At 37.5% G+C, this 16755-nt stretch overlaps 1 protein-coding gene across 1 annotated transcript in view; it reads right to left on the reverse strand.

Annotated features, from left to right (window-relative positions):
- Positions 1-16755, reverse strand: part of LOC135200301 (pescadillo-like) — a 151671-nt gene that overhangs the window by 67984 nt on the left and 66932 nt on the right. The window contains exons 4-9 of the mRNA XM_064228838.1: positions 9832-9995; positions 9555-9693; positions 9189-9334; positions 4833-4982; positions 3374-3483; positions 2876-3189 (exon numbers count right to left, since the gene is read on the reverse strand). Of these exons, the coding sequence (XP_064084908.1) occupies positions 2876-3189; positions 3374-3483; positions 4833-4982; positions 9189-9334; positions 9555-9693; positions 9832-9995 (1023 nt within the window). The remainder of the gene's footprint in view (positions 1-2875; positions 3190-3373; positions 3484-4832; positions 4983-9188; positions 9335-9554; positions 9694-9831; positions 9996-16755) is intronic.

A 16755-nucleotide genomic window follows, 5' to 3' on the forward strand; every position in this document is an offset into this window, starting at 1 on the left:
TATATAAAGGAGTGGAGAAACAAGATCTACATTCAAAGGCCTTTTCAATGGTCAACAAGCACCACGGAAGCGCCAACTACGTTCATGACTGGCATCAGAGTATAAAACACTTGAGGACAACGGGCGCAAATCCACTTGGACACCTTACCAGTGGTTGACTGACTGGTCTAAGGAGCTCAGAACTACGTTACTAATGCACCAAAGCTGGGAGACATGCCTTTTCAACAGCTAAGATAAATCAGAAAAATGCCACCGGCACCACTAGTCCACACTAGGATCCAAAACTATATACACTTGGACCCAAAAAAGCCCTTTTGCCCACACTGGGATAGTGGACTTGTTCACACTGGGATCCGTAACATAGGAAGTCTAGGCAAGCACAATATATAAACTCCTTTCCAATGGTTGTCCGTCAAAACCTGCAGACAACAGGTTTGCTTGTGGGGTACCTATTCAGGGGCAAACCCCTATGGAACCCATAGAACTGACAGTATGCCTCCTCCCAGGTTTAGGGGAGTCTGACAGGGACTGGGTTAGGGTATCCGATAGGGCCAGATAGCTACATCCTCCCCTTCGCACCTGTCAATACCTGGGACCATTAACAGGTTCCACTACTCGTGTGTAACCTCCCCGACCTCCCTTGGAGTTCCAGTTTGCCTCCTCCCAGATGCTGGAGGGGTCGTAGGGTCTGACAGGGGGGAACCTTCTGTCTAGGAGAATTGAGGGACTAATAGCCACCTCCTCCACTGCACAACACTTCACTATCACAGGGGCTAAGCCCAACACAAATTGACAATGATACGGGAAGGAGGCAAAGGAGCCAGGTGCATGAGCAAGTAGATAAAAAGAGTGGGCTAGTAGCAGGAGAGAAAAACACAAGAAACTGGTGCCGAGTGTTATCTGGCACACAGAGCCCATGTATCACAGAAAAACAATTCAATCTGAAGATGGCACTGTGAACGCTTAAACTGGTGTTCGTGTTCATCAGCTTGCCACTGGGAAGCTGGCTTGACAACCACTGGGAGCTCGCTAGGTAGCCACTTGGCGCTCGGTGCCAATGGAAACTCGGGCACAGTAACAGCATGCTCAGATACCTGCATGATAAAGCATTACTTAACCTTGAGTCAAGCATATGGCTAAAGACAGGATATATCAAATATAGTTCTGTGCCAGGTGAGCTAGTACTGGCACTAGACATACAATGTCGTTGGGCTAGTTAGTAGCTGTGTCGATTCAAGCTCAACGTAGGCATGCTAAAGCAACACTTATGTCAAGCACTGGGGCAACCAAGGCCATTCAGCAGTGAAACAGAAATTGACAGTAAAAGGTTTGAAAGGTGTTACAGGAGGAAAACCTCACGGTTGCACTATGAAACAATTGTTAGGAGAGGGTGGACAGTAAGATGGAAAAAAGATAATGATTGGAGGTGCAGTAAAAGGAATGAAAGTAGTTGCAGCTAAGGGCCGAAGGGACGCTGCAAAGAACCTTAAGTAATGTCTACATTGCACCAAATGAAGTGCCCTTACGGCCCTAATCCCCCTACGGGATTTTTCAATATACATGAAGTGTTTTACTCTCTTCTTGTATGATCTCCACTTCACGAGGTATTTATATTCTATTCTTGCTTTACTGGGATCACGGCTAGATAATACTCTGAAAGCCTGTCATAGCTAAAATTATCTCCTGTCACATTATATGATCTTCACTTCAGACGGTATTCATATTTGATTCTTGCTTTACTGGGATCACAGCTAGACCACACTCTGAAAGCCTGTCATAGCTAAAATTATCTCCTGCTACATTATACCCTTTCACTTACACAATTCTGGAATGGAAAATGTGATAAGTGGTGTTTAAATTGACTGCAATTTTGCAACAGTAGTGAGCAATAGACTGCAAATTCACTATTAACGGGAGGGGTGAAATACCTAAAACCAGAAATAACAATAAATAATAATCCTGCAATAAGTGCCTTGTGAAATTAAAGTTCAACACCAAAATTGATCAGGTAACGAATGCAATGTTTACATTGTTATGCTACTCGATAATGATGATAGCGAAAGTTGGTGCCCAATAATGTTTTACATTTGTATTGTTGCTACTTGTCTTTCATCTCGGCAACATTTTATGTTAATTATCGTAAAGATGAGGTAATCAAAAGATTGTAAGATCGTTACTGAAACAATATTATCGAACAAATCAGGTCCACAACAAACGTAAATATTAGTTTGATAAACCAATGTTTACATTATAGTACACCATCAGCAAAGGGTAGCTGAACAAGTAATTGTGATCTCGCTGTACAAGAGAACTACTGATGTAGTACTCCAGTAAACAACAAAACAAGGAAAAACCTATCCTGAAGTTTTCAACTGAACCTACTTGACTTTCAGTTTGCATACTGATGCCTGGGTAAAAAAAAAAAAAAAAAAAAAAAAAAAAAAAAATAAAAAAAAAAAAAAAAAAAAAACAAAAAAAAAAAAAAAAAAAAAAAAAACTGCTGCCCACATCAGATATCACCATTAGTCACAGAAACAGAATGTGCATTGTCTGGCAAGTCGCTCCTAACCCTCTCACTAAGGGGAGAGACTGGTGCCACTATCGTGAAATTTGAATCTAAACTACGGCGAATAAATGAAATGATAGCTATGTAATTATTTGTTAAGTTACTTGTATAAAAAGCAACATTAATTACAAAAGGTTGACTACCCTATCCAAAGATGTTAATCTAAGTATAAAAATTAGGCAATATGTAAAAATTATCTTCCACCCTTGAATTATAATACATTCTTCTTTTTCCCTTTGTTCTTACTTTCCATCTGACGGACTCCAATACACTTTCAAAAAGTCAAAATCAAATCATAAAAAAACTAACCTGGTTCTTTCTCTTCTTCTGCATTTCCAGGCTCCTCTTCTTCTGGCACATCCACTTCAGCTTCCTCATCACCATCTACTATTTCATGATCTGACTCCTCATCACTGCTTTCTTCTTGAGGGAATGCATGAACTGGAATATCACCTCTTTTCATTGCTTCAAGCTTTTCCTTCTCGGGAGGAACATAAAGATCAGTAACAATGTCAAATGGTGACAGATGAGGAGGAAGAGTTACTCCTGGGAAATAATCTTGAACTGGCAAGAACATCCGAGCATTGATACAGTCGTAAATCCACTGAGGTTGCACATAATACCTGCATAAAAGAGTAACTGAAATTAGGGCATAATTCATATCTTACCAAACTTCCAGTGTGGCTAATGAAACACTAAACAATGAGTCTAATGATCCAAATAATCAATGAGACTTTCCCATGATTTTCTTGCTTATCATAATAGGAAACATATCCTACAAAATATTAATCCAGTTATCAACATTACCTTGAGAGATATTTTCTCTCCACATTTGGACGATCAGTAATCTGATGTGTGATGGTTTCATCTGATTCTGGGTACATAGAACCTTCAGCAACAGCTTCGTCCCATGACACCTGGGGGAGACATGTAATATTTAATTTCTATATGGATATGACTGGAATACACTTGTTTGTTTCTCCATAATATTTTCCTGAGTACATACTAAGGGTCTATGTGCAACAACTTTAGTTGGCAAAACACACTGACCAAGAAGTAAACCTAAGGGTTAAAAAAACTATGCTGACATCAGAATTATTATTATCAACATAGTTTAACCAGACCACTGAGCTGACTATCAGCTCTCATAGGACTCATAGTCAGCTCAGTGGGTCTGGTAAACTATTAATAATAATAATCCTGATGTGAGCATAGTTTCTTAACCCTTAGGTTTACTTCTTGGTCAGTGTGTTTTGCCAACTAAAGTTGTTGTTCACATCAGAAAAGACATTTCTCTTAAAATCTTAAAAACTTCTTTGCTTTGTCTAGTTTTGTTGGGGTTCAATCTGATATAACATTGGTTTTGTCTTAACCGACATTTTATCCTTTGGTAACTTAGGCTGGCTTTGTCTTAACTGACATTTTCTCCTTTGCTAACTCGGGCAATTTCTTCAAGATTTCCCATGATTATAATTTTATTTACAACCTTGTCATTGTTATAATCTACTTGAAAAGAAAAGAAAAACCTATTTGTACAGAGGGAATTTAAAGCGAAGATTAGTAGCAAATATGCGCTTTCCTTGATTTTCATGAATTTGTTTCAGTAACTACGAAGTAGGGCTTTTTCTCAAGTAATGCCTTCTACTGATACATTCCAATTTCTCCTGATTCTTTAGAATAAATATGAAATATCTCTATAATGCTTGAAATACAAACTATGGTGACAGTACAATAACATCTGCCATTATTGGACAAAATGTGTACTGTGTTGTGGACTTATTTCCTCTTTTGCCAAATGTCAGCCATTCTCATTTGACCCACTTGAAATTTTCTTGGGCTGAACAATAGACATATTGCCATTTTTATAAAGTCGTTTAATGACACCATTAAGACATTTTTGCACTCTCAAAGGGCTCTCATGAAGACTTTGTTCTTAAACATTATAAAAACTGGAGCACTGTAAAAATTGCATAAAACTTTGTCACCCTGTCTATTCTTAAAAGTGTATGGAGATTCCACTGCGCTCTCTCTCTCTCTCTCTCTCTCTCTCTCTCACACACACACACAGTTTCATGTTTCCATGGATGTCATAAGATCTTGTCATTTCATTAGAACAATTACTATACATATCAACGAAATACAATATACATTCTAGGAAGACTACTTTACCAAAAAAAATTTCCACATTACTTTGCAACCCTTATTTTTAATTTTATTTTCATATCTCTATGAACTACTACATATGCCAATAATTAACTTCACTTACCTGTCCACCAAAAGATTTGATAACAAAGGTGAGTGACTCCATGTTAGTTTCCCTCCCCAAAAAGAATTTCATATTCTTGAAAAGATTCTTGAATTTGTTTAGCTTTTCCTCTTCATCCATTGCCATTTTCACATTCTGCACACTTTCTTCCTGTAAAACAGCAGAAAATAAATAGAGATACAAAGATCACAAATTGAATACACATTCATAATACAGTACATAATGTATAAATCTCTCATTTCCACACAGGTTGGTATATTACTTATTCGCTACAATCCACTTAGTATTAATCTATCAAAATTCATGCAGTTTTCCTCAAAATTGCTAATTCTGGAAACTTTCATTGAAAACAAAAAATAAATGAACCTTTCAAAAAAGTACTACATTCAACCCTCGATAAGACAGACTAATAGGGGGGCCTGGGTGTCCATCTTAGCTGACTGTCCAGTTTAACCGGTGATACCTATTTATACCTATAAATGTACTGTACGTATTTCATGATTTTTATAAAGAATATGACTAATCAACCAATGTAGAAACATTTGAAATAAACATCATAGTAACAGATGAAAAATGAAGAATAAAACATGACAAAAATAATAGAATTCAGCCGCATATGTACATGCCTAGGCCAGGACATGAACGCATAATTGTTAAGTAAAAAAAAAAGTTGTCTCTCTAAACTGAAAAGTAAGATAATGACATTAGATTACAGGTACACAATCCTTTACCTGAAATCTTTGAGGCCAGATGTGTTTTGGTTTATGAAATTATTCAGATTTTGGAACTGTGGGATCAGGAGCATAATCAGACATCACTATTGCAGCAAAAAAACTCTATTTTTTTCCTTTATATTATAATGTTACATGAATGTGAGATAATTATGATCATCAATAATAAAATGGTGGGACAATTAAGACCAAATGTTCACCAACACATTTAGTTTTCAACAAAAACATTCTGCTAAACACAAAAATATAATTAACCCTCTTACGCCGACTGGACGTATTTTTACGTCACATTTTTTGTCTCCCGTCCCGTGCCTGCCGACTGATTGTATTTTACGTCGACTTACAAAAGTTTTTTTTAAAATTTGCGGAAAAATACTTATAGGCCTACCAGCCTAAAACTTTTGAATCACGCGCCTTGGGGGATGCTGGGAGTTCATGGATCAAGGTGTTGTTTTGTTTACAATCGTTACGCAGGCACGCAAGCGTGAATTTCTTTCTTGCCGCACTAAAAAGTATCTGTGACACATCTCGGAAATTATTTCGTCACTTTGACATAATTTTTGTACCATTGTAAATTAGCTGTTACATGAAGTATTATATATGAAAATGTGCGCATTTTTATGTAGAATACAACAATAAAATACTCATGATTGTAGCTTTTATCAGTTTTGAGATATTTTCATATAAATAACGATAATTGCCAAAATTTCAACCTTTGGTCAACTTTGACTCTACCGAAATGGTCGAAAAACGCAATTGTAAGCTAAAACTCTTATATTTTAGTAATATTCAATCATTTACCTTAATTTTGCAACTAATTGGAAGTCTCTAGCACAATATTTCGATTTATGGTGAATTTATGAAAAAACTTTTTCCTTATGTCCGCGCAGTAACTCTTCCGAAAAAAATCATACATGCGATTGTGGTAATGTTTGCATCATTTTAAAATTAGCCGTTATATAAAGTTTTATATATGGAAATGTGCGCAATTTCATGCACAATACAACTAGAAACAACCCATGGTTGTAGCTTTTATCAGTTTTGAGATATTTTCATATAAATAACGATAATTGCCAAAATTTCAACCTTCGGTCAACTTTGACTCTACCGAAATGGTCGAAAAACGCAATTGTAAGCTAAAACGCTTATATTCTACTAATATTCAAGCATTTACCTTCATTTTGCAACAAATTGGAAGTCTCTAGCACAATATTTCGATTTATGGTGAATTTATGAAAAAAATAACATTTTCTTTACGTCCGCGCGGTAACTCTTCCGAAAAAATCATACGTGCGATTGTGGTAATGTTTGCACCATTTTAAATTAGCCGTTACATAAAGTTTTATATATGAAAATGTGCGCAATTTCATGTAGAATACAACAAAAAATAATTGAAGGTTGTAGCTTTTCTCATTTTTGAAATATTTGCATATAAATCAAAATAAATAGAAAAAAACCACGTTCGGTCAACTTTGACTCTACCGAAATGGTCAAAAAACGCAATTGTAAGCTAAAACTCTTACAGTCTAGTAATATTCAGTAATTTTTCTTCATCTTGAAACAAATTCGAAGTCTCTAGCAAAATATTTAGATTTATGGTGAATTAAAAAAAAAATCTTTCCTTCCCTCCGCGCGCGGATTCTCCGCCACAAATCTCTGAAATGCGTACGTACCATTCTCGGAATATTTGCTCCGTTTCATAATTAGGCATTTCATAGAGTTTTATATATGAAAATGTGCACAATTTCATGTAGAATAAAACAAAAAATATTTGAAGGTTGTAGCTTTTCTTATTTCCAAAATAATTGCATATAAAAAATATATATATAAAAAAATTTGACATTCGGTCAACTTTAACTCGTCAGATATGGTCGAAAACTGCAATTGTAAGCTAATACTCTTACAGTATAGTAATATTGAATCATTTGTCTTCATTTTGAAAGAAATTGGAAGTCTCTATGACAATATTTATATTTATGGTGAATTTTTGAAAAAAATATTTGTTTATGTCTGAGAGTTACAAATTCATGCGTTATTTTGTGATAATATTTTCTCTGTGTTGCTTTTATCGTTTTACAATGTGTTATATATCAAAATGATCGCAATTTAGTGTACATTACAACGAAAAAAAAAAGTAACTTGTTACCTTTAACTGTTTTGTGCACAGCGCGATTTGAATACAATTATATATGAAATTTAGTTTTTGCGCTATCATATATCGCATTATTTATATATGATTATGATAATTTTTTTCATTTCTGATGGTTGCATACTAAACTTCAGCCAATGACAAAAAAAGGAGCCAAAAATGAACTCTTAATCTTGAAAACTAAGCGCGCTGTGATTTTTTGAAAAAAATATTTTTTCCGCTTCTGCGCTCACTCTGAAACACCTCCGGCACACGGGAGACAATTTTTTTTTTACCGCTTCGGCGTAAGAGGGTTAAGTGTACATAATTAAACTTCTGAATTTTAACAATACATAAGGCAATAGAAAGAACATTTTGATACCGTGAAGCTGACAATGACATAAATGACAAGGGCATGTGTTTAATACAATACATAGATTTTAATAGTGTAAGTATTTACTGATTAATGAAGAATAGAATGAATTCCTTCTCATTACTTTGAGTGCAAAATTGTTGGTTCACAGATTCTTTAGCAACAAAATATTTTGTTTTTCTTTTGTTTCTAAAGATATTTAGTAATGCTGCACTGACATACCTTCAAAACAAAATTCATTCAGTAACTAAGCTTTTGTCTTTGTAAAATTTACTTTTGTCACATATTTCTTTCCTAAAAACATACAAGGCATTGAACTGTAGCTACCAGTCAGACAGCAGATGGGTAAACAGTAAATGTTAATGTTCAGTGACTGGCTACAGTACTTCCCTTCCAGGCAAATACTGCGTCATAATGACTGTACATGCCGTGTGCAAGTTAAATCAGCTAAGAGTCAAAGGCATTTTAATTGAGCACAGTATAAATATAGAACTGCATATAAAAAATAAATATATAAAAGAAAAGTTTTGTATTTACCTTTGGTAAATAAGAAGGAAAATGGTACATGACGAGCGGAGGAATAGTAACCATCTTAAATTATGGATGCACATACGTATTTTAAATTAGTTGACCACCTTTGGTGTCCATCTCATCCGATTTCCAGATTCAAGGGGTCTGGTTTAATGAGGATCGACTATATAAACCTTAGTCTGCTGGCACCTTATTCCAAAACTAATTCTTGGCTTACAACATAAGATAATCTTGAGTAGTTCAACCAACCCAGACTATGAAATTACTCTTACTCTTATATAGAATTTACTTTTATGTATGAGATGAAAATTGGAGAAGAGTTAAAAATGGTACGACAGTTAGACAGACAGAGAACAAGGGAAAAAATAAAGTCTATCAAAGAGGGAAAATACAAAGCATGCTAACATGAGCCTAATTCCACAGGGGCAGTGGTATAGCTACAATGGTTTTGGCATGGCCCACAGTAGGCAGACTTCTACTCTGGGTTAGCATCACTGCAGTGTAAAAATAAGGAAATGATGTGAATAAAGTACTTGATAATAGTTTGATGTGGGAAAAAAAAAAAATAAAATTAAATAAATAAATAAATGTACCAATAGATGCATGTCCAAGGTCTCTCCTTCATCTTCCTCCTCTTTGTTCTTCCGTAAATTCAAGTTCAAACAGGCAATCCGCTCACTGATAAGAACCTTCTCGAGCTCATTTTCACCACGATCTTCAGCCTCAGTCTCTTGAGTTTCTGCAAGAAGAATCAAGAACCAGAATAATACTTTAACACTGCTTATTCAAAATCAGAAGGATATATTCTAAAATATTCATATACAAGAAAAGGATTAAACACTTAGAAGTATAAGATTTGAGATGACATCATCATATTTATAGTCCCTTCTTCAATATAAATAACTATACAATGTAAATTTGCAATTTTAATGACCAATAGTCAAAACCACTCTTGATACCTTTTTCTTCCTCTGCAGCTAACTTGGGTGGATAAAACAAGTTCAAACTCTGGTAAAGTCTGTAATTGACAAAACCCAACATACAGATGTAAAATTCTGTGAACAGTTTCATTATGTTGAAGTCAACTTCTGTAGTGTTCTGCAACAAACAAGAAAGAAAAATCTCATAATATAAACATTCCATAAGAGTAATTACAAGTTGGGTATAGAAGCACAGTACAAAATCAGTTCTAATAAAACAATGCAAACAACTTTAACAAAGCATCCCAAAACAAACCTCAGGTCTGAAAGGATGTGGTACAATCCATGTAACAGTCTGTCCCATGATATCAGCTTGATAGTAGTATCCCTTGATTGAAATAAAAACTTTCCTGAGTGCCTTTGCTGCTATAACGTAGTGCATGAACTCTACAGTTAGCCGACGGCAATACATGATCATAACTGTAAGATAAAAATGAGTATATTTAAGTTTGTAAAAAAACTGCTTGCTACATGTCTATTTTTTTTTTTTTATTTGAGAGCTCTAACTTTAAGCCAAGAGACACAGCTCAGTGTCACCTCCTCTTCTGAAGTAAGATTTTTGCACCACACTCAAGACATGAACCTCAGCATTCTACAATGCCTTTGCAAAATGTCCATTATTTTGTTTCACGTACATATCCATGGGATGGTAAAGAACTTATGTATGCAAATGAAATCTTTGCTCTGTCTCCTAACAGGATAATTCTATTTACAATACTCTGTTTTTTTCCATCTGTCCATCTGCCTGTGGTGTTTGCGCATGGTACTACTGCATCCTGGGCTTTAAATAATATTCCATTTCGAATATTAACAGTGTAATTCATACAGTAAATTATTAAAACACTTCTCAGTGGCAAATGTACACCCAGATGTCCTTTTATTAACCTAAAACTTACACATAGCGAACTATTTAAAGCCCGGGCCGCAGTGTTACCATGCGTGACCACCAAAAAACAGAGTATAGTGGCCTAGTAATCACTTTTCATTCCAAGTTAACCTTATCTTTTTCTCACTACTCTCTCACTTCCTGCTTTGCAGTGTGGTATACTCCAAATTAACCCTAAATGGACGGGGTAATAAACCAATATGCAGCACCCCGGGCCGGCAGAACTTTGGTGTAGGCCAATTTAAGAAAAAAACACCTCAATGGAAAGAGGAAGATATGCAAATGCACATGGTGAAAGAAAATAAATTCAAAAAAATTTTCCCTACCTTCCACAAGAAGTTGAAAATGTCTACTATTTACAATCCCTTGTGGTGCCCCTTTTCAAAACAATCTTAAATCTTATAAAGTTATACATGATTTTTCAAATAAATAAATTTATTTCATTTTGTAAAATTATAATTATAGCTCACATATCAAAACAAGAAATAAAATTAGTACCAAATCCTGAGCATAATTGTAAAATATTTATGTAAATTTACTGAGAACGAAGATGCAATAACTTTTTTGGATTTTACATGTTTTTTCTCATATTTCTTTGCAGTTTTCCTTGAAACATGTTATTGTCATGATACAATAAAGTTTTATACATACTTACCTGACAGATATATACGATTAATGGCCCACCCAGCCTCCCCGCAGGAGACAGGTGGAAGAGAAGAATTCTGATTAGAAAACGGGAATGGTTCCTAGTCCTGCCACCCAGGGCAGGGCGGTAGATCACCTGACCTACCGGTAGCATGTGCCGTGAAATTTGAATTTCTGTGGGGGACGACGGAGTCTATAGCTAAGTATATATCTGTCAGGTAAGTATGTATAAAACTTTATTGTATCATGACAATAACATTTTTATACATTCAACTTCCCTGCCAGATATATACTTAGCTGATTAGCACCCATTGGTGGTGGGTAAGAGACAGCTAACTACTGAAATAGACAGGTAAACAACATATGTTGTAGGTACTAATAAACCTTGGTTCCAACCTTAGTAGGCTGAAGACTTTGCGGCTACTGCCTAGGAGTCTGCTTCGCCTCAAGAGCCTCAGCGAGATATTTATCTATGGCTAAGAGTTCTTGTGGGTCTGCCAATGGGGTCTTATCCACTTACTCAGCAGAGCCTAAAGGCCTTTGTCATTGGATGCTAATCCACTAACATGACAATACACCTTGTTCAAGGAGCATAACACCGATCCCGATCACCTGATCCTAACTCCATGTTAGTTCTAAGATTGCAAGGAGTTATCCCGAACTCCTTACAAACAAAAAACCAAAAACTCGAACATAAATACACGTTCATTTATAACAAAATATTAAAAAAAAAAAAAAAAATTGTACCCCTACTAGCCATACATACCCTTGATCCCCTACTAGCAATGACACCAGACCGCCCGTGCGACATCAGTCCAATTGCTAATAGAAAACCAAGCACATATCTGACAAGAGGGTTTTATGTATATTAAAGATAAAAAATATGTTTTTAAGGATCAGTCTTTGCTCCAAGACCCAGAACTGTATCTACTGATACAAATGGACCTAGAGAGAAGCACTTCTCATAAGTCACTTTCACATCCTTCAGGTAATGAGACGCAAACACTGAATTGCACCTCCAATATGTAGTCTCAATGATATTCCTGAGCGACAAATTCTTTTGAAACGCCAGGGACGTTGGTACTGCCCTCACCTCATGAGTCTTAACCTTTAGAAGACTGAAGGATTCATCCGAGCAGTTCTTGTGTGCATCAGTAATCACGCTTCTCACAAAGAGGCCAAGGCGTTTTTAGACATAAGTCTTTTGTTCTTCACAGCACACCAAAGACCTTGTTGACATCCTCCCATCTGATTCTTTCTCTCTAAATAAAATTTAAGAGCTCTAACTGGACAGAGAGATCTCTCTGTCTCTCTGCCTACGAGGTTAGATAGGCCTTTTACCTCAAAAGCTTCTGGGCCAAGGTTTAGATGGGTTCTCGTTTTTTGCCAGAAACAATGTCTGGAACGAACAGATAGCCGCATCTCCTTTGAATCCCACTGTGGAGTCCAGAGCGTGCAATTCGCTCGTCCTCTTGGCCGTCGCGAGAGACAACAGGAATAAGCATTTCCTTGTGACATCGCGGAAGGAAGCCAGATGTAGAGGCTCGAATTTATCTGAGGTAAGGAATTTCAGGACCACGTCCAGATTCCAACTAGGTGTTCTAGGAGATGCTGATTTTGAAGTTTCAAAGGACCGAATCAAATCATGTAGATCCTTGTTCTCTGCAATCTCTAGCCCTCGATTCCTGAATACTGAAGACAGCATGCTTCTGTATCCTTTGATTGTTGACACGGAAAGGTGTGATTCCTCTCTCAGAAAAAGGAGGAAATCGGCAATGTTAACTATAGAGGTACTGGAGGAGGACAGCTTCTTACTCTTACACCACCTCCTAAAGACTTCCCACTTCGATTGGTATACTCTTCTCGTTGAAGATCTGCAAGCTCGAGCGATAGCGCCTGCAGCCTTGCGAGAAAAACCCCTCGCTCTGACAAGTCTTTCGATAGTCGAAAGGCAGTCAGAGCGAGACCGGGGAGGTTGTGATGAAACCTCTCGAAGTGGGGTTGTCTGAGTAGATCTGCTCTGCTTGGAAGAGATCTGGGGAAGTCCACTCCAGTACCTCCGTGAACCATTCTTGGGCTGGCCAAAATGGGGCTATTAGGGTCAACTTCATGCCCTTTGAAGCTACGAATTTCCTGAGTACTTCCCCCAGGATCTTGAACGGGGGAAAGGCGTAGGCGTCTAGGCCCGACCAATCCAGGAGAAACGTGTCTATTGCAAAGGCTCTTGGATCTTCCACTAGAGAGCAAAAGATCTCTACTCTTTTGGAGAGGAACGTGGCAAACAGGTCTATGTGAGGCCTCCCCCACAGGGACCAAAGACTTCGGCACACTTCTGCGTGTAGAGTCCACTCTGTGGGAAGGACCTGATTCCTCCTGCTTAGTCTGTCCGCTCTCACATTTTTTATCCCTTGCACAAATCTTGTGAGGAGAGTTATGCCTCTTTCCTCTGTCCAGGTTAACAGGTCTTTTGTTAACTGATAGAGGGAGAATGAATGCGTCCCTCCTTGCTTGCGTACGTAAGCCAGAGCCGTGGTGTTGTCCGAGTTTATCTGAATCACCTCGCCTCTGACTATCTCCTCGAAGAATCTTAAGGCTAGGTGTATGGCCACTAGTTCTTTGCAATTGATGTGCCAGGACACCTGTTCCTTTGTCCAGGTGCCTGACACCTCCCTTGCTCCTAGCGTCGCTCCCCATCCCGACTCCGAAGCGTCGGAAAATAACACTTGGCTTGGGTTCTGCAGGGCAAGTGACACGCCTTCGTTCTTCTGAAGATCAATTGCCGGTGAAAAAAGAAAATCCAATCGAGAGGAACCAACAACAATGTTGACGGTCCGGGCGACAGAAGAATTCAGATTAGAAAACGGGAATGGTTCCTAGTCCTGCCACCCAGGGCAGGGCGGTAGATCACCTGACCTACCGGTAGCGTGTGCCGCGAAATTTGAATTTCTGTCGGGGACGACGGAGTCTATAGCTAAGTATATATCTGGCAGGGAAGTTGAATGTATAAAAATTACATTTATAACTGCCATACTATCATAAAAGATAGAAACGAAAACCCACAGCAACCCCCTGGTATATTTATGGCCAAATTTACAAAAAGACGTCTTGTGAGACAGACAGGCACTACATCCTCCCTTGATGTCAAGATCCCAACTAACTCTCTCATGGGCTGCCCAGTGGATTTTAGCCGGTCTAAATTTTGCCATTAGTGAATTTATTGGCTACAGAAGTAGTGGCACCTCTTTCCGGCCTGATTCCTCAAAATCAATGGTGCATAATATTGCTACTCACCATGAGTCACTCTGTCCAACACCCAAAACCTGTTATTGCTACGCATGTGAGCATCTCCATCCATTAAGGGTTAAGAAAGGTTCTACCGCTAAGAATTTTCATTCTTTCCCAACATGGTCCTCTAGTTCATAATTTATACATTTTGCATTCCTAGGCATATTTTGTGGCACTATCTATTCCATCTGATGCAAAGTACCAAATTTTCCCTGACACTCTTCTCACAGCAGCTACAAGGCAGCATTTCTGTTTGTGTTTTTCTTTTGCTTCATTTTCAGTCATAATAGGCTTTGCTTTACTTAAGTTTCCAAATTTTCTACTTTTTCATCACCTCACCATTCAACTCTTCCACCTCTTAAAACATTGCCACTACCTTTCTCAGATTCAGCTGTTAACATTATGTCATCTCTATACAGTAGCAGCTCATATAGGATACAATAGAATATACGATTTGGGCCAAAGCCAAGCACTAGGGCCTGTGACATCATTCAGCACTGAAATGGAAATTAAAGGTAAAAACAGCTGAAAGGTGTAACAGGAGGACAACCTCTCAAGTCACAACATGAATCAATTGTTAAAAAAGGGTGGAAAGCAAGATGGAAGAAAGAGAATATGAAAGGAGGAACAGGACAGCAAAACAAATGAAAGGGGTTGCAGCTAGGGGCTGAAGGGACTATCCCCCCTATGGGATGCAGCTCATAAGAGCCTCCTTTTTCTTTACGCATGTTAATAGTAGGAAACCAATAAAAAATAGCATAGGTCCCTTAAGGGACAATAGAAGTAACCTGGTGAACTCAGACTTGGAAATAGCAGTTATTGAATAAGTTTTTTCCTAGAGTATTCACAACTGAAGACACTACCTCAATACCGGAACGTGCTATTAAATATGAAGGGGCAGAACCATTGGACAAAATAATAATTACAGAAGAGGACATTAAAAACAAAATAGACAAACTCAACAAGTTCAAATCTCCTGGCCCGGATGGGATTCATCTAAGAGAAATTAAAGAGCTAAAAGAGGAAATAGTTCCTCATCTATATAAACTCTACAGGAAAAGTGCTGAACAAAGAGAGGCACCAAAAGGACAGAAACTATGAAACGTTCCCCAAGTTTACAAAAAAGTTCCAAGAGAGGAGCTGAGAAATTATAGACCAATCTGCCTAAAACAGTCGTTTGCAAGATTTTTGAGTCCATAATTGCAGATTGAATTGTGGACCACATAGATAGAAACAACATGTTGCTAAATAGCCAACAGTTTCAGACAAAACAGATTTGCCTATCAAACCTCTCCGAGTTTTTTCATAATATGCTGGTATTTACGACAGTAGTAGAGCAATAGATATACAGTAGTACCTCGAGATATGAAATTAATCCGTTCTGAGGTGCCTTTCGTATCATGAGGTTTTCGTATCTTGGACCACATTTTACATGTAAAATGGCTAATCTGTTCCAAGCCCTCCAAAAACACCCCAGTAAATTTCATAATAAAGGTAAATTGACCTATAAACAATGAAATACTACAACAATTTGGACCATTCAATACGTAACTTAATAATAAAAATGCAAAACCTGTAAATAAAGTGTATATTAGTGTACAAGAAATATTATTACTGTAACGTAAAATGTGGAAGCTTACCTTTCGAGTCAGGCTATCTCCGAAGTGGCGGTATAGGAGGAGGACAAACAGCAGATATGTACACTTAACTTTACGAAACACACAAAAAACTGTCAGAAAAACAAACTGAACTTTACAAAACACATTAACAAAACTGTAACACTTAACTTTACAAAAAACTTAAAATAAAATTTATTTTGTCTTTTTTTGATTGTTACATTTCTTTTTACTTTTTTATACTTTATGTAATTTCAATTTCTTCACCATCGAATGGATGCTAGCCCGTTTACGGAATTTTTCGAACCACCCATGAGAAGCCTTGAACTCTGGGGTTGCCGTTGATGTCCCCTCTCCGCCGTCGTCTTCGGCTTGGGCAATCAAATCGCTGAAAATAGCGCTGGCCTCCTGGCAGATTGCGGTCTCGGTTATTGTATCACCATCGATTTCTTTTTCCTCGATCCATACAAAGAAGCAGCCTTTCCATTTCATTATGCACATGGCTCCTCTTGTTGGACAAAATAGTGACGCCCTTGGAAGGTGTAGCTGCTTTGATGGCTTCCTTCTGCTTAAGGATGGTGCCTATCGTTGACGGATTTCGGCCGTATTCCTTAGCGATCACACTCAACCGCACCGCAAGCCAGCTTCATACTTTTTTATTATCTCCATCTTTGTCTCCATAGAAAGCATTCTCTTCTTTCTGTGAACTTCAGCAACTTTCTTGGGACCCATGACAATATGTACTGTA

Source organism: Macrobrachium nipponense, chromosome 26 (genome assembly GCF_015104395.2).
Source record: "Macrobrachium nipponense isolate FS-2020 chromosome 26, ASM1510439v2, whole genome shotgun sequence".
Taxonomy (NCBI): domain Eukaryota; kingdom Metazoa; phylum Arthropoda; class Malacostraca; order Decapoda; family Palaemonidae; genus Macrobrachium; species Macrobrachium nipponense.